The sequence below is a fragment of the Chiloscyllium plagiosum genome, chromosome 11 (assembly GCF_004010195.1).
Source record: "Chiloscyllium plagiosum isolate BGI_BamShark_2017 chromosome 11, ASM401019v2, whole genome shotgun sequence".
NCBI classification, from domain to species: domain Eukaryota; kingdom Metazoa; phylum Chordata; class Chondrichthyes; order Orectolobiformes; family Hemiscylliidae; genus Chiloscyllium; species Chiloscyllium plagiosum.
Genome location: NC_057720.1, coordinates 9,806,385 through 9,824,517, shown reverse-complemented (window position 1 = coordinate 9,824,517; position 18,133 = coordinate 9,806,385). Strand labels below are relative to the sequence as shown.

The following is an 18,133-nucleotide window of genomic DNA, read 5'->3' as shown; positions in this document are numbered from 1 at the left end:
GATATTCAGGTACTGATCAGTGGAAAACCGGATGCAAAGGGAATTTTGCTGCTAATTATATTGCAGAACAGAGCTTCCATTTGATGTTGTGATGAAGGAACACTGTGGACAATGAAGTTATCATATAATGAAGGTTTTCCAACATTTGTTCTCACACTTAGTATAACATTTTCCCATTCAAGAGGGTATTTTATGAATATTTGGACAGGAGTGAGCTGCAAAGGTAGGGGGAAATCATCAGGAGATTGGCAACGGACTTCATTTGATGAAGTCATGATGGGCTAAATGACCTTGTTCTATCCCCCGACATTTAATCACAGTACTGAAAATAAGTGAACAATACAAGCTGGTCTTGATCTACATTTTGCTGTTTGGGTCATATCCATCAGTCAGAATGTTGGAAACATATTGTTGTTCCTTCATGGAACAGAATCCTGGAATTCCCTCCCTCAGGGCCAACCCACAGCAGATGGACTGCAACAGTTCAAGAAAGTAGCTCTCCGCCACCTTTTCAAGGGGCAGCTAGGACAGACAATAAATGCTGTGACATTCAACAAATGAATGCATTTTTAAAAAGATGCATTTCAGAATGAGGCCATTTGGCTCATTGTCTCTGTGCTGGCTGTTTGAAAGTACGAACCAATTTGTCCCACTGCCCCACTCTATTTCCATACTCCCATACAATTTTCCATCCAAATACATATCAAATTCTTTTTGAAAGTTAGGGTTAATTCTGCGCCTTAAGGCAGTACAACCCAAAGACAACAGCTCACCATGTGGGGTATATTCAGATGAATATCACCCACCATTGGTGAATTGCCAACTGACATATGCAAGGTGAAAGCATCAGAAAAGATGTGGATGAGGCATCTGGCTCACATTAAACACCATCTCTTCAAAAGCATTTAAGAGATCAGGACTGAAAAAAAAGGATGGGATAGGAAATCCAACATTCCTTTTACAGAATCCCCACACTGTGAAATCAGGCCATTCAGCCCAACAAGTCCACACCAACTCTCTGAAGAGCATCCCACCCAGATCCATCCCTTATCCCAGCATTTCCTGTAGCTACTGTGCCTAATCTACACATCCTGAATATTATGTGTAATTTAGCATGGCCAATCCATGGCCAATCCACCTAATCTTTACTCAGCAAGTTGTGAGTTCATGGAATGCCCTGCCAGTAGCAGTGGTGGACTCTCCCTCTTTATGGGCATTTAAACGGGCATTGGATAGGCATATGGAGGATAGTGGACGAGTGTAGGCAGGTGGGCTTGGATCGGCGCAACATCGAGGGCCAAAGGGCCTGTACTGCGCTGTATTTTTCTACGTTTCTATGTTTCTATCTGCACACCTTTGGAATGTGGGTAAAATCTAGACAACCCAAAGGAAACCATGCAGACAAGGGGAGAATGTACAAACTTCATACAGACAGTTGCCTGAGGCTGGAATCGAACCTGGATCCCTGGCGCTGTGAGGCAACTATATTGACCACTGACTCACCATGTTGCCCTCTGATCCCACTGATAACAATTCAGTTGGTTCAACATGTTTCCCACCTTATGTAATTGTGGGACTTGTTGAATTGCTTGCAATATTGAATTTAACCAACCAGATGTTTCATATTCCCTCAAATAGCAGTATCACACAAACTGTCCAGATGATGATTCTCAATAATAATCAAAGCAACTTAGGAAATGGGAGCAACAGCAGTCCCTAAAGCCTGCAATCCCAATGTCAGGGTGGCACGGTAGCCCAGTGGTTAGCACAGCTGCCTCACAGTGCCAGGGACATGAGTTTAATTCTACCCCCAGGCAGCTGGCTGTGTGAAGTTTGCACGCTCTCCCCGTGAATGTGTGGGTTTCCTCCCATAGTCAAACAAATGTGCAGGTTGAGTGGATTGGCCATGGCAAATGCAGGGTTACATGGAGGGGGTGGTTCTGAGTAGAATGCTCTTTGGGGAGTCAGACTGGCCTTGATGGGCCGAGTAGCCTGATTCCACATTTCGGGTTTCTATTCCACAATCATTACTAATCTTCCAACACAACATTCTATTACTGTTTTCTCCCCATGCCTTATGATTGCCCTCACCCTAAGAACACCATCGAACTCCTTCTTGAAAATGTTCAATGATTTGGACTCAGTCATAGAGTCAGAGAGTCATAGAGATATACAGCATGGAAACAGACCTTCAGTCCAACTGGTCCATGCTGATCAGATATTCTAACCCAATCTCGTCCCATCTGCCAGCACCTGGCCCATATCCCTCCAAACCCTTCCTATTTATATACCCATCCAGATGCCTTTTAAATGTTGCAATTGTACCAGCCTCCACCACTTCCTCTGGCAGCCCATTCCACACACGCACCACCCTCTGCATGAAATCATTGGCCCTTAGGTCTCTTTTATATCTTTCCTCTCTCACTCTAAACCTATGCCCTCTAGTTCTGAACTCCCCGACCCCAGGGAAAAGACCTTGTCTATTTATCCTATCCATGCCCCTTATGACTTTGTAAACCTCTATAAGGTCACCCATCAACCTCCGATGCCACAGGGAAGACAGTCCCAGCTAATTCAACCTCTCCCTATAGTTCAAATCCTCCAACCCTGGCAACGTTCTTGTTAACCTTTTCAAAACCCTTTCAAGTTTCACAACATCTTTCCGATAGGAAGGAAACCAGAATTGCACGCAATATTCCATCAATGGCCTAACCAATGTCCTGTACAGCCGCAACATGACCTCCCATCTCCTGTACTCAATACTCTGACTAATAAAGGAAAGCATACCAAATGCCTTCTTCACTATCCTATCTACCTGCGACTCAATTTTCAAATAGTCATGAACCTGCAATTCAAGGTTTCTTTGTTCAGCAACACTCCCTCGGACCTTACCATTAAGTGTATAAGTCCTGCTAAGATTTGCTTTTTCAAAATGTAGTATCTTGTATTTATCTAAATTAAACTACATCTGCCACTTCTCAGCCCATTGGCCCATCTGATCAAGATCCCATTGTAATCTGAGGTAACCTTCTTTGCTGTCCACTACACTGTCCAATTTTGGTGTCATCTGCAAAGTTACTAACTATACCTGTTATGCTCACATCCAAATCATTTATATAAACGATGGAAAGTAGTGGACCCAGCACCGATCCTTGTGGCACTCCATTGATCACAGGCCTCCAGTCTGAAAAACAATCCTCCACCAGCACCCTCTGTCTTCTAACTTCGAGTCAGTTCTGTATCCAAATGGCTAGTTCTCCCTGTGTTCCATGAGATCTAACCTTGCTCACCAGTCTCTTGTGGTGAACCTGTCGAACACCTTACTGAAGTCCATATAGATCACATCTACCACTCTGCCCTCATCAATCCTCTTTGTTACTTCTTCAAAAAACTCAATCAAGTTTGTGAGACATGATTTCCCATGCACAAAGCCATGTTGATTATCCCTAATCAGTCCTTGCTTTTCCAAATACATGTACATCTTGCCCTTTTCTGTGGCAGAGAATTCCAAAGGACTACCATTCTCTGGCTGAAGACATTTCTCCGTGAATGAGTCTTAAATGGCTGAGTCCGTCTCCTCAGACTATATGAGAATTTAGGACTGGAGAAACAGAATTTGACTCGAGGGAGATGTGTTTTGGAGTTTAATGTTTTGATAATATCAGAGCCAGGCCTATGACCCTGCTATTGATTCACAGGTTGCAAAACAAGAAGGGTATGCTCCTGTTACTAACTCTCAACAGGGAACAGCATGCTTACTGTCTTCATCTCGAGCACCTCCCACTCGACCCTGCGAGATGAATACAATGAGAAATCGGTCTGAAATACAAAGGCATTTGTCTAGTGCCTTTCATGGCTTCAGAATCTCACAACAAGTTAGTGAGGTCTTGTTGAAAGATAGTTTCTGTTGCAATGCATGGTAACATAGCAGGCAATTTGAAAAGACTATTTCCATTTTAAAATCTTCTGTTTATATTGAATCCTTCATGACCACATGATGTTTCAAAACGTTCTACAGCCAGTTAAGGATTTGTTGCTGTGTAGTCATTGCTCTAATTAGAAAATGCAAGGGCTAATCTGAGCAAAGTGATAAAGACCAGAATTCATAGAATCTCCCTCAGTGCAGGAAGTGGCTATTCAGCCCATCAAGTCTGCACTGACCCTCCAGAGAGCATCTCTCCCAGACCCCTAACCTCTAACCCTGCATTTCCCAGGGATAACCCACATATCTTTGGACTGTGGGAGGAAACCATAGCACTGGAGAAAACCCACACAGACACGGGGAGAATGTAAAACCGCATATAGTCACCTAAGGCTGGAATCGAGCCTGGGTCTCTGGCGCTGTGAGGCAACAGTGCTAACCACTGAGCCACCGGGTATTTTGGGAGGCAGTAGGTGGGGAAAGTGAAGGCATCCCTCCCGCAGTTCTAATATCCCAGTGAGACTTGGCTTGAGGTGCATTCATCTGAATAAGGAATGATATGTCAGTGGTCCATGTTGAGGTGTCCCATGGCTCTGCTGCCAGACCCATGTCCCACTCGGCCTATGGTGAAGTCTTATTAGTGTATCCTGTGGCTGCTGAAGAGTCAGATCACTGCGGAGCTGTTTAGGTTCTGACATGGGTTTCACTGTTCCCCTCCTGAACAGATCCAGCTCCAGTCGGTGTTATCATTGATATTGCTGGCACGCAGAGAATTCCTAGTGGAATGGAAGAGCCTCAAAGGCATTGGCAAACCCAGGACCAGCATCAAACTCCAACATCTGCCTCCACATGGACAACCTGCTGGCATCAGGAAGGGTCTACCCCATCATGTGGAGGAGGGACACAAGGCCCAGTGTGTACTGTCCTCAATGCCAGTTCCTCCAGAGGCGTCGAGATTTTCCCAAGAACTGTGTCAGCTATTGGACCATCTGGAGAAGTGAGTGGCCATCCTCACCCAGAGCCTGCTCAATTGACTCCTTCAAGGACCTGCTGAGGACCCAATGGGGGAAAGTGAGGCTGGTTTGCTAACAGTATATTTCTGGTGGAACAGACTCAATGGACTGAAGGCCTCTTCTGTACTGTACAATTCTTTGATTCTGTAAACGTATAACCCTTGCTGAGTCTCCCAAAGCTCTGGCCACAAATATATCAATGCTCTATGGCGCTAAGAAGGGGCAGCTTCTGTCATTTTATTCTTGGTACGACAGCTGAATGGACGTGGATTACAGGAAGGTGATGATTAGAAGCACAAATCCATCTGCAGCTCAGTGCAATACCGGGGTCTGGGTGTGATCAGCATTGTGTGTGAGAGCAGGTTTTGATCCATTTACAGCTAAACATGTGACAAAAAGATGTGCCCTGATGCAGGCAATGAGCGCTATGGAATATATTTGGGAACTGTCAATCAAACGTGACAATTTAAAGGTTGCTTGTAATTACTTCCACTTTACAGAGATTGTTAGGATTAATTCGCAATGATCAGTGAGGTGGACATTATAGCCAGGATTCCTAGCCCACGTTGATGGTTACTGAAAGTATGGATTAATGTTGTGGTAGGCGGGTGTCAGTTCAGATCTCTGAGTGCCTGGTTAATGCGATCGTACTTTGACAGGTCTCACGCTACCCAGCCCTGTAGGCTGATCAAAACCAACTTACTCCGCACTCTCTGGCTGTTCTGGCAGACATTCTGTTACTACTCTTTTATTGTGCAGTTGAGGTTTGGTAGAAGACAGAGGGCTTCCTCATGTCTTTCTAACATTCACATTCCAGAGATTCAACCTGTGCTTCTGGGTGCAAGCCCATGACCAGAGCCCCAGTCTTCATGTTCCATTTGGTACTGAAGACCCTGTCAACACTTTGAGATTTGAACCGCCACACTTTTTAACTATTAATGTCCTTAACCTTCTCCCTGTGCCTCAGGCTGGTGTATAGCCATCAACATCACCAACATCATTATCCATTGTCCTTCCATCAAAGCCAGGGTGTTGGGGAACTTCCAAAGAGCTCTCCTCCTGCAGTACCCTACGCCCTCCCATGCAGTATTGGCTCGCACTTTTAAATTAGGAGTTGTGCTCCATCACAAACATTGAGCCCCTCTTTGTTTCAGTGAACTGGACCCAGAGTTACCAAATTTCTCTAGCGAAGCATGCCTAGCTCCACTGAGGTTCATAGCCTGAGCTTCCGGAACTGACTGTGCGCCACATCCAGGGACTGACTTGGGACGACAGCCCACCCTGGCCCCCTAACCCACCTGAGACCCCCCCCCCTCACTGAAAGATTTCTGAGTGGCTTGTGACTAACATCCGAGTAATCCCAGAAATGGTTGGACCTGACCTGCGGGACTGACTGTGTCCCAATCCCTGGATTGTGGTGGGGTGGGGGCGGGGTCGCAGATCCCTGGACTATGATCGCACCAAGTCCCTGACTAACTGTGGCCAACATCCTGGAGTGAGATCAGATGATGTCCTTAACTGACTGTGGCCAATACGCCCTGACTGGCCAAAGAATGACAGCACCCCTTAAGACTTCCCCATGTGACATTTTGCTTGAAGCACATGCTTCTCTTGCTAAATGGCTGGCACCTGCCATACGGTGTGAGGTTGATGTCGCACAGTGCCACACACCAAAATATCCACCCCTTAACCATTCCGTGCCAGTAATCAGAACAAGTTGCCCGGCTTTCTGTCTCAGCTAAAAGAGAAGGTGAGACAAAGTTATGGTCCGACTAATCTCTGACTGAAATGGCAATGCATGGAATGTCGAAGGAATGCAAAGTGAGTGGGTGCTAAGAAAGCAAACGGGATCGCTGGAAATGCATCTTGTTCCAATGCATGAAGTGGACGTATGTTCCTGCAAGTGAAGCCCTGACAGTAGCGTGCTGTGAAAGATATCAGTGAGCTCCAAAATGCAGCAATGCTGAACTGTGCCATTTCTAATCATTCATAAGATGTGGCTTATAGCTCGGCTAGGCAAGCACTTATTGCCCATTTCTAGTTTGCCCTGGAGAAAGTGGTACTCAGCTGCCATCTTGAACTGTTACAATCCGCTTTGTGGTAGTAAACCCACAATGCCCTTAGGGAGGGATTCCAGGATTTTGACCCAGCGACAGTGAAGGAACATTTCCCAGTCAAGGTGGTGAATGACTTGGAGAGGAGATTTCAAGTGACTCGATGAATCTACTGCCCTTGTCCTCCTAGTTGGAAGTGTTTTTGAAAGATATCATGGGATAGCTTGATATGGGCCATGTTGAGGCCAGGATTTACCTCTGCCACCTTCACTAGACAGAGGGTGAAGGTCAACATGCAAACCCAAGAATAAAACTCCAAGCTACAGTCATTAAAGGTTACCACTCTCACTTCCATGTTAGAAATTGGCACCTTCTAGTTGCTCACCAGCCCCTGGAAAAATGGAAACCTGCGCAGGCATGAGATGAGATGAGCAACAAATGAGATATAAAGCTACCGTAATCGGATCTCTACCACTGAGAAGTCAGGTGCTGATATAACCATTGAAACCTTTAGGTGGAAAACCAGAATTCTTTATCTCAGTGTCGAGAATCTAATTTTCCCATTTCTGCCACATTTTTGAACTTTCTTGGCAATGCACACATAGTTCAGGTGCTGGGAAAAGGATCACGTTTCCTTCTGAGGGAGTTTACAAGGCATAGATCGTGAATCCTTCATTACGACAGCGACAATGCTTCAAACGAATAATTCAGTGGCTGTCAATCACTTCAGAACAACCCAAGGGTTGTGAAAGGTGCAACATTAATGCAAATGCTTTCTTTTTTGTCTCCACATTGTACCTTTCTGACTGTGGCTGGTGACACTGAAGCCACTCTCCATGCTGCTGACTCCCTCTGTAAGAGCTTTGATACTTACACTGATCTGGAAGGAAGACATCAGAACCGCAAAATTGGTCAGGTGGCTACATCTGCACGTGGTGTGCGTGGCATTGAAGTGGAGGGTCTTGCAACCTTCTGTGGCCCACTCACCCTCCATGCTGACAGTGGAATAATTCCAAAATACACACACAGCTTTCTGCTTTTCCAGAGGCTAAAGCACAGATAGAATGAGAAAGGACAGACTTACTTTCGATTCAAAGGCTACGTGCCAACAGATAACACGTTCCTGTACATAACATCCAAGCGGAAAGCAAGAGAAAGAAATGTAAAAAGGCCAAAGCTGTTCATCATCGATGTGAAAATTGTAATCTGTTTAAATGAATCATTACATGAAGGTCATTTAACAAATAAATTACTCCCAGTAATAAGATGTTTTCCGTTAAAAGATACTGAGATACATTTATCAAACCAACTTTTCTTGTTTTAAGTATTAAATATTTACTAGTTAAATTATTTATTCACTTTGTATTTACTCAATATTCTGCCAAATTTTAGCTACTTGAATAACAGAACGTCAAGATTAATGGGGATATTAAATCGAGGGAGAATAGGCTTTGATCACTGATAGCAGACAGGACTGGCTTGGTGTTCCCTTTATGCAGCCTACAGCTACTGAACCACCCCTTCCACCTCAGTTAGGATTGGCATAGACTATGACCCAAACCTGCAGACACCCTTCGTGTGTGAATATGAATTAAATCCTTTACATCCACTGTGCATAATAAAAAGAAAATCTTCCTCGGTTTTATTTTCAAAGCGTCATTATTTTCTTAGCTGTAAAGGGACTGTGAATGAGATCTCACTTACAGGACAGAATTTTACCAGACCCAGCCAAATAGGCTTTGATGGTGGGCAGTTTTGTAAAATGCTGTGTGTGTCCTAAGCACTGCCTCATCATCCCTTTCCCAGCCTCATTTGCATTTTTCATTTTACCAGGCTCAGAATGTCGGGCAGACTGCTTGTCCTTAGGACTATTGAGGCCTCCAGGCGCTTGATTAATGCCATGGAGCAGCATGGTGGCTCAGTGGTTGGCACTGCTACCTCACAGTGCCAGGGACCCGGGTTTGATTCCAGCTTCGGGTGACTGTCTGTGGGGGGTTTGCACATTCTCCCCGTGTCCCCGTGGCTTTCCTCCAAAGATGTGCAGGCTAGGTATATTAGTCACGGTCAATGCAGGGTTATAAAGATGGTGTGGGTCTGGGTGGGATGCTCTTTGGAAGGTCAGTAGGGATTCTATGATTTAAGTGTCCCGACCCACCTCCATCGCTCGTGTACTCTCATCAAGTGGGAACTCAGCAACTTTAACTGTGTATCAACGTTTCGGGCATAAGCCCTTCATCCAGGCTGATTCCTGTTGAAGGGTTTATGCCCGAAGTGCCAATTCTCCTGCTCCTTGGATGCTGCCTGACCTGCTGTGCTTTTCCAGCACCACACTCTCAACTCTGATCTCCAACATCTGCAGTCCTCACTTTCTCCAACATCAACTGTGTGGGCTGGCATCAAGTAAGGCAGGGAATGTAGTTGCTTCAGAGCTTCCCCTGCGTCCATCAGAGATACCTGTGCCTCCCACCACCTCTGAAACCTAAATCCCAATCTCTTCACGATACTGGGACTTCCTCCCCAAACAGGTGTAAAAGTCTTGCCTTTAGCCGCTTAGCATTCTACCAAATGTTTGAAATGATGTGGGCTTTCGGGGGGGGTGGGGGTGAGTGGGAAGAGAAGGCATGCCCTGCTCACTCTTCAGGTACCAGGGTGCAAAATACCCCCATCCAAAAAATCCTGCTCACGGAGATCCATCATTCAAATCTCCAGGGACACCCTCAGCCTCAGGAGTGACTGTGATGGGTTCCCTTTAGCTTCTTGAACACAAATGAACACTTTCTAGTTCCCTCCTTGCACAGGAAGCCCTACAGCTTCCTACTGCAACCAAGGTACACTTGATTGCCATTGCATATGTGGGCACTGACCTCGAGGTGCTTCAGGGTGAACACTATGTAATCCATGAGGTACAGAGATGGAGGGTTCGCTTTGATTGCTGCAGCAACAATGGGCGAGTTGACCACATTGTTCAGTCGTATCGCAGTCCCATTGTGGTCCCCGTCCTGCGAGCTGTTAGACAGTCTAAAGAGTGAGCCAATACTGCTGTACTGCAGGAAAATGATGGTGAGCGTCCCTGGTGGGATACAAAGAGAAAACATTTTTGATAGCTGACACAGGACAAGGAAACCCCACTACTAACTGATCCTACAGATGCACACCACGGAAACAGACCCTTGGGTCCAACTAGTCCATGTCCACCAGATAACCTGAATTAATCTAGTCCAATTTGCCAGCACTTGGCCTATATTCCTCCAAACCCTTCCTATCCATATACCCATCCAGATGCGTTTTAAATGTTGCAATTGTACCAGCCTCCATCACTTCCTCTGGCAGCTCATTCCATACACACACCACCTTCTGCTCAAGACCAGTGTATCAAACGCCTTCTTCACTATCTTGTCCACTTGCAAATCCACTTTCGAGGAGCAATGCACCTGCACCCCAAGGTCTCTTTGTTCAGCAGTAACCGTGAAGTGTATGTCAGTCACTTGTTACTTACCATTGTAGCTGGCCATTTCAGTTTTCCGTTGAGAGATACTTAAGTGATTCCCATTCAGATTTGCATGAGGACGGAGCTGCTTATCACGGCTTAAATCAAAAGCGTATAGTTTAAGGGCTGTGGGAGCAGAGAAATATGTGTCATTAATAAGTCATGAATTGTCAGCCCTGTCTGCTCAGACACTTCTAAATATAAACATAGACCGTACACCTGTCAGTAAAACGCAACAAGGTCCATAAATAATTCACAGACAGAATTGGGAACACAACACTGAATTTCAACAGCGATATTTTCAGGCTACTGTTTCTGCTGAGAGTTATGAGAGTTTTGCATTTCCTAGTCACGTGACTGTCAGCTTGCCTCAGTTGCTAACGCTTCAATGCATTGTCAAGATAATGAACGCAATAGCATCACCCACATCTACACTGCCTCTTTCGACTCCTGCATGCTTTTTGGAATGAACTTCCGTGTCCAGGATTGACTTTTCGAGCGTGCTCCATTCCAGTTTGCCTGTGCTTTTTGTACAATTATTATTCCTGAGTACCTTTTTTGAAGTTATGTCAATTGACTGTCTGCCTCTTATTTTTCAGGCCCATACTACAGAGGGTGGTGGAGGGTTGCTTTTCAGACTAGAGGCCTGTGACTAGCATTGTGTGGCAAGGATCCACTGTGGATTCACTGTTTTTTGTCATTTATATAAATTATTTGAATGTGAATGTAGGAGGTATAGTTAGTCAGTTTGCAGATGACACCAAAATTGGTGATGGAGTGGACAGCAAAGAAGGTTACCTCAGAGTACAATGGGACCTTGGTTATATGGGTTGAGGAGTGGCAGATGGAGTTTAATTTAGATAAATGTGAGGTGTTGCATTTTGGAAAGGCATATCAGGGCAGGACTTACACAATTAATGGTAAGGTTCTGGGGAGTGTTGCTGAACAAAGAGACCTTGGAGTACAGGTTCATACTTCCTTGAAAGTGGAGTCACAGGTAGACAGGGCAGTGAAGGATGCATTTGGTATGCTTTCCTTTATTGGTCAGTGCACTGAATATAGGTGCTGAGATGTCATGTTGTGGCTATACAGGACATTGATAAGGCCAATTGTGTAATACTGCATTCAGTTCTGGTCACCCTGCTACAGGAAGGATATTGTGAAACTTGAAAGGGTTCAGGAAAGATTTACAAGGATGTTGCCAGGGTTGGAGGGTCTGAGCTATAGGGAGAGGCTGAACAGGCTGGGGCTGTTTTCCCTGGAGTGTCTGAGACTGAGGGGTGATGTCACTGAAGTTTATAAAACCAGGAGGGGCATGGATAAAGTGAAAGCCAAGGTCTTTTTCAAGGGTATGGAAGTGCAAAACTAGAGGGAGCAGGTTTAAGGTGAGAGGGGAAAGATTTAAAAAGGACCCAAGAGGCAACTTTTTTACCAGAGGGTGGTACGTGTATGGAATGAGGTGCCAGAGGAAGTGGTGGAGGCTGGTACAATTACAACATTTGAAAAGCAGCTGGATGGGTATATGAATAGGAAGGGTTGAGAGGGATATGGGCCAAATGCTGGCAAATGAGACTCGGTTAATTTATGATATCTGGTCAGCATGTTCTAGTTGGACTGAAAGGTCTGTTTCTGTGATGTACATTTCTATAACTCAAGGAGAAAGTTACAAAGAGCTTGATTTGGGATATTGTTAGATTAGATTCCCTACAGTGTGGAAACAGGCCCTTCGGCCCAACAAGTCCACACCGACCCTCGGAAAAGTAACCCACCCAGACCCATTTCCCTCTGACTAATGCACCTAACACTACGGGCAATTTAGCATGGCCAATTCACCTGACCTGCACATCTTTGGATTGTGGGGGGAAACCGGAGCACCCGGAGGAAACCCACACAGACACAGGGAAAATGTACAAACTCCACACAGACAGTCACCCAAGGCTGGAAATCGAACTTGGGACCCTGGTGCTGTGCTAACCACTGAACCACCATGCAACCCATGGTGTTGGGTGTGGACGTTAGACTTGGGGCTGATGGTACAAGAGAGAGAGACCAACTTGCTGAATATCTTCCCTTGGAAGAGAGTGGAAAGGATCAACTGGACAGAAAAATTAACAGATGTCAAAATGCTGAGGAGGCTAAGTGTACAATGAAATGTGTGGGAAGAAGTTATGGACTGACTGAGGTGGTGCCTGGGCACATCTTATGAGGAAACGTATATGCAAGGGATGTTATGGAGGGAAGATTTCAAAGAAAAAGAAAATGAAGGAAGAGAATATCATTGCCTCATGGTCTGAAAAACAAGGAGGTAATTAACAAATGCAAAAAAAAACTGGCGCATTTTGACAGAATGAGCCTCTAAAGAGTGAAAGGGCTACAATGAGTTTGAACAGCACACACATGAAAAGTGTGATGGTAGTTCACAAAGCATTATCTGAGAGTTTACTGGTACATTCCACTCATTAAATTCATTTCATTCACATTTAGTTCAAAACCTTTTGAGAGAAGTAAAAGCTGATAATGATCTCAGCGATGGGAATGGGACACCTGGGGTTTTGGATAAATAGTCTATGCTGTAACCAATGAGTTTTAGGGGTACGGGAGAGAAAGCGAGGACAGGTCAAAGAGGAAGTAGGGAGAATTAATGTCAGATTAAATACACATAGCAAAATAAAGAGCGAGGGGAAAAACAGGGAGTGAAAAGGGACAGTATGAATAAAGAAACATTAAAACTTATAAAATTTTAAATTTGAAAACCTCTCGGTACAATTTGTTGCCTGAAGCAAGGAGACTGATCAATTGTTTACTTTCCTGAGCATGATATTACAGGGCACAAATCTCATTATTAAAAGAGTCCTTATGCTATTAAGTGCCAGCGTCAGACATTCTGTGGAAAGTTTATTTCGTTGTAACAATACATGGTGCTTAGTGCTCATGGGCAGGGTAATTTCAGCTTTTTTACAAGGCTTCATGATGGAACCATGGTATATTTCTTCCTCGCCATAACTTTGTTTTACACATTAACAGGAATCTCACCCATTCTCTCCAGAAACTGTCGTGTTTTGCATTCTCTTCACTATTTGCATTGGCTTCAGATTTCCACCAACTATACTTTTTCTTTAAACTAACCACTCATTCAGCTCACTTGCTGTAAGCCTGCGCTGCTTGGAAATGACATGAACCATTTTTCTTTGTAATTGATTCAAATTATTAGCATAAAATTTGCCTTTTTATTGCAGGTAAGCTTCTACTTACAGAATAGGATTTCCATTTGTCTCAATGTAAACCCCGCATGATCCGCTAGTAATCTCCCCTGCAAGTGCTCTTATTTAACCAGTTTTAAATTGCAAAATGTCCCAAGGCACTTTGCAGAATTTATTATCAGGCAGAAGTTACACTGTGCCAGATAAGGAGGTATTAGGATAGATGACCAGAGGCGGGGCCAAAGAGGCGTGTTCGGAAGAGTGAGTTAAACGAGAAGTGGTGAGAATAGAGCAAAGTGGGGATGGATTTCCAGAGCTCGGGACACTGGCAGATGACGAAATGGCTGCTGACACTGCTCAATGGGCTGAATGGCCTACGGATGATCCTATATCTCAGGGGAATAGTTCTTTAAACATGAGGTATCATGTAGTTTCTGATACTACACTTCAGTGCAGAAGTGAGAGTGTCTTGGCTGCAACATTGTTCAGATGACAAGTGAAACTAAGGCCTTGTCTGCTCTCTGAGATGCATGGAAAGAAACCCTTGACGCTACTTTCAAGAACACTGAATATAGAACATTACAGCACAGTACAGGCCCTTCAACCCTCGATATTGCGCCGACCTGTGGAACCAATCTGAAGCCCATCTAACCTACACTATTCCATTCCCGTCCATATTGGTGGAGGTGAGTACTGCAGATGCTAGAGATTAGAGTCAAGATTAGAGTGGTGCTGGAAAAGCACAGCAGGTCAGGCAGCAACGGAGGAGCTGGAAAATTGACATTTCGGGCAAAAGGCCTTCATCAGACTCATCCATATTCATATCCAATGACCATTTAAATGCTCTTAAAGTTTGTGAGTCTAATGCTGTTGTAGGCTGTGGGTTCCACGTCCCTACTACTCTCTGAGTAAAGAAACTACCTCTGACATCTGTCCTATATCTATCATCCCTCAATTTAAAGCTATACCCCCTCGTGCTAGCCATCGCCATCCAAGGAAAAAGGGTCTCCTTGTCCAACCTATCTAACCCTCTGATTATCTTATATGTCTCAATTAAGTCACCTCTCAACCTTCTTCTCCCTAACGAAAACAGCCTCAAGTCCCGCAGCCTTTCCTCATATGACCTTCCCTCCATACCAGGCAACATCCTAGTAAATCTCCTCTGAACCTTTTCCAAAGCTTCCACATCCTTCCTATAATGCGGTGACCAGAACTTTACATAATACCCTAAATGTGACTGCACCAGAGTTTTGTACAGGTGCAGCATGACCTCATGGTTCCAAAACTCAATTCCTCTCCCACTAAAAGCTAACACACCACATGACTTCTTAACAACCCTATCAACCTGGGTGGCAACATTTCAGGGATCAATGTACCTGGACACCAAGATCTCTCTGCTCATCCACACTACCAATAATCTTACCATTAGCCCAGTACTCTGCATTCCTATTACTCCTTCCAAAGTGAATCACCTCACACTTCTCCACATTAATCTCCATTTGTCACCTCTCATCCCATCTCTGCAGCTTATCTATGTCTCTCTGTAACTTACAACATCCTTCATTACGATCCACAACTCTACCAACCTGAGTGTCATCTGCAAATTTACTAACCCAACCTTCTATGCATTCATCCAGGTCATTTATAAAAATGACAAAAAACAGTGGACCCGAAACAGATCCTTGCAGTACCCCACTTGTAACTGAACTCCAGGGTAAATATTTCCCATCAACCACCACCCTGTGTCTTCTTTCAGCTATCCAATTTCTGATCCAAACCACTAAATCACCCTCAATTCCATGCCTCCGTATTTTGTGCAATAGCCTACCATGGGGAGCCTTATCAAACCCCTTACTGAAATCCATATACACCACATCAACCACTGTACCCTTATCCACCTGTTTGGTCACCACCTCAAAGAACTCAATAAGGTTTGTGAGGCATGACCTACCCTTCACAAAACCACGTTGACTATCCCTAATCAACTTATTCCTTTCTAGATGATTATAAATCCTATTTCTTATAACCCTTCCAACATTTTACATAGAACATAGAACATTACAGCGCAGTACAGGCCCTTCGGCCCTCGATCTTGCGCCGCCCTGTCATAGTAATCTGAAGCCCATCCCACCTACACCATTCCATGTATGTCCATTTGCCTGTCCAATGCTGATTTAAATGCACCTAAACTTGGCGAATCTACAACCGATGCAGACAAAGCATTCCATACCCTTACTACTCTTTACCCACAACAGAAGTAAAGCTCACAGGTCTACAATTACCAGGGTTGTCCTGACTCTCCTTCTATACAAGGGAACTACATTTGCTATCCTCCAGCCTTCTGGCACTATTCCTGTCAACAATGATGACATAAAGATCAAAGCCAAAGGCTCTGCAATCTCCTCCCTGGCTTCTCAGAGAATCCTTGGATAAATCCCATCCGGCCCAGGGGACTTTTCTATTTTTACACTTTCTAGAATTGCCAACACCTCCTCCGTATGCACCTCAATCCCATTTAGTCTAGTAGTCTGTATTTCAGTATTCTCCTCGACTACATTGCCTTTTTCCTGCGTGAATATTGACGAAAAGTATTCATTTTCATGGAGATTTCCCTGCTGTACTTCTGTTTGCACATTGGCTGCTGCTCTTTCCACAATACGTCTCAAACAAAGTCAATCGTTCACGTTTTGGGCATCCTCTGATGTAAAAATTGCAAGCCTCTCTTTCTTGCTACAGAACCTTGCCGTAGATCAAAGCTGACTGGAATTTGAATGAGATGCTGGGAGCTGACAGCATGAAAAATATTGACTCAAAAAGAGTGGCAGAGTTGAAGCATTCTTTGATGAGTACATGAGAAGTAAATGTTGAGAAAAGAGCACCACAAATTTACTTAAACTCTTAACAATCCCATGTGGGAAATACCATACCCACAGCGCTGCTTTTCTCTCAAAAGGATATAAGAACTAGGAGCAGCAGTCGGCCATTTAGCCCTTTGAGCTGACAGCGCCATTTAGTAAAAACGAAAGTGAAGACTGCAGATGCTGGAGATTAGAGTCAAGATTATAGTGGTGCTGGAAAATCACAGCAGGGTAGGCATCATCCGAGGAGCAGGAAAATCGACATTTCGGGCAGGAGCCCTTCATCAAGAAGAAACGTCGATTTTCCTCGGATGCTGCCTGACCTGCTGTGCTTTTCCAGCACCACTCTAATCTTGCACCATTTAGTACAGTCATGGCTGATCTCATGTTTCCCTCAACTCCACTTTCCTGCCCAACTCACCAACATCGCTCTCTTTAAATACGAGCTCCGTCGTCCTTTTCAAGTGATGTGAGATGCCAAGGGCCGATGTCTCCATAGCGTGGAGCAGCTTTGTGGCACTTCTCCTCCTTTCCTTATCTCCAATTTCATTCCACACTGCCATTTCATCTGGTCTTAAAAGATTGTTCACTGTCTTAACCAGTGCCTAGAGTTTGTGTGCACGGGAAAGATGGGAGTTAGTTTGACTTTCGATACAGGGACTAAGAGAAAGTGAGGACTGCAGATGCTGGAGACTCAGAGTTGTGAAGTGTGGCACTGGAAAAACACAGCAGGTCAGGCAGCATCCAAGGAGCAGGGGAGTCGACGTTTCGGGCATAAGTCCTTTCTGATAACACATTCCTGATGAAGGACTTATGCCCGAATCGTCGACTCTCCTGCTCCTCGGATGCTGCCTGATCTGCTGTGCTTTGCCAGTGCCACACTTTTCGACTTTCAACGGTAGGTATAAAGATTTCAAGCGCTCATCGTGTGATAAAACAAGAAGCATCAAGCATTCTAACTAACCTACCTTCATCGTGGCATTGGTGATCTCTCTTCTGTCGGGTATCGTCTCGTTGATTGCACTCAGCGTTGGGATTGATCTTGAGAGGACTTCAACATATAAAAGGACATCAGTGGCTGAAAGGCCTCCAGTGGTGTTTCGAGCAATCGCCTCCAGAACAGCACGTGGTTCTTTGATGCTGCTAATCTATCAACAAAGACCAAACCCAGTTGATTGCCTTTGGAACTGATGCACGCTCCACAAAACCACTCAGCTATTGGGATCGTGTTTGAACTGAAAAATGTGTTGCTGGAAAAGCGCAACAGGTCAGGCAGCATCCAAGGAGTAGGAGAATCGACGTTTCGGGCATAAGCCCTTCTTCAGGAATGAGGAAAGTGTGTCCAGCAGGCTAAGATAAAAGGTACGGAGGAGGGACTTGGGGAAGGGGCGTTGGAAATGCGATAGGTGGAAGGAGGTCAAGGTGAGGGTGACAGGCCGGAGAGGAGGTGGGGGCGGAGAGGTCAGGAAGAAGATTACAGGTCTAGAAGGCGGTGCTGAGTCCTGTGGTTGGGACTGAGATAAGGTGGGGGGAGTGGAAATGAGGAAGCTGGAGAAATCTGCATTCATCCCTTTTGGTTGGAGGGTTCCTAGGCGGAAG

At 44.9% G+C, this 18,133-nt stretch overlaps 1 protein-coding gene across 2 annotated transcripts in view; it reads right to left on the bottom strand.

The window, feature by feature from the left end:
* Window positions 1-18,133, bottom strand: part of adgrl4 (adhesion G protein-coupled receptor L4) — a 154,562-nt gene that overhangs the window by 61,271 nt on the left and 75,158 nt on the right. For both annotated transcript variants that reach the window (XM_043698670.1, XM_043698671.1), the window contains exons 5-9: window positions 17,503-17,682; window positions 16,956-17,139; window positions 10,486-10,602; window positions 9,854-10,059; window positions 7,864-8,037 (exon numbers count right to left, since the gene is read on the bottom strand). In XM_043698670.1, the coding sequence (XP_043554605.1) occupies window positions 7,864-8,037; window positions 9,854-10,059; window positions 10,486-10,602; window positions 16,956-17,139; window positions 17,503-17,682 (861 nt within the window). The remainder of the gene's footprint in view (window positions 1-7,863; window positions 8,038-9,853; window positions 10,060-10,485; window positions 10,603-16,955; window positions 17,140-17,502; window positions 17,683-18,133) is intronic.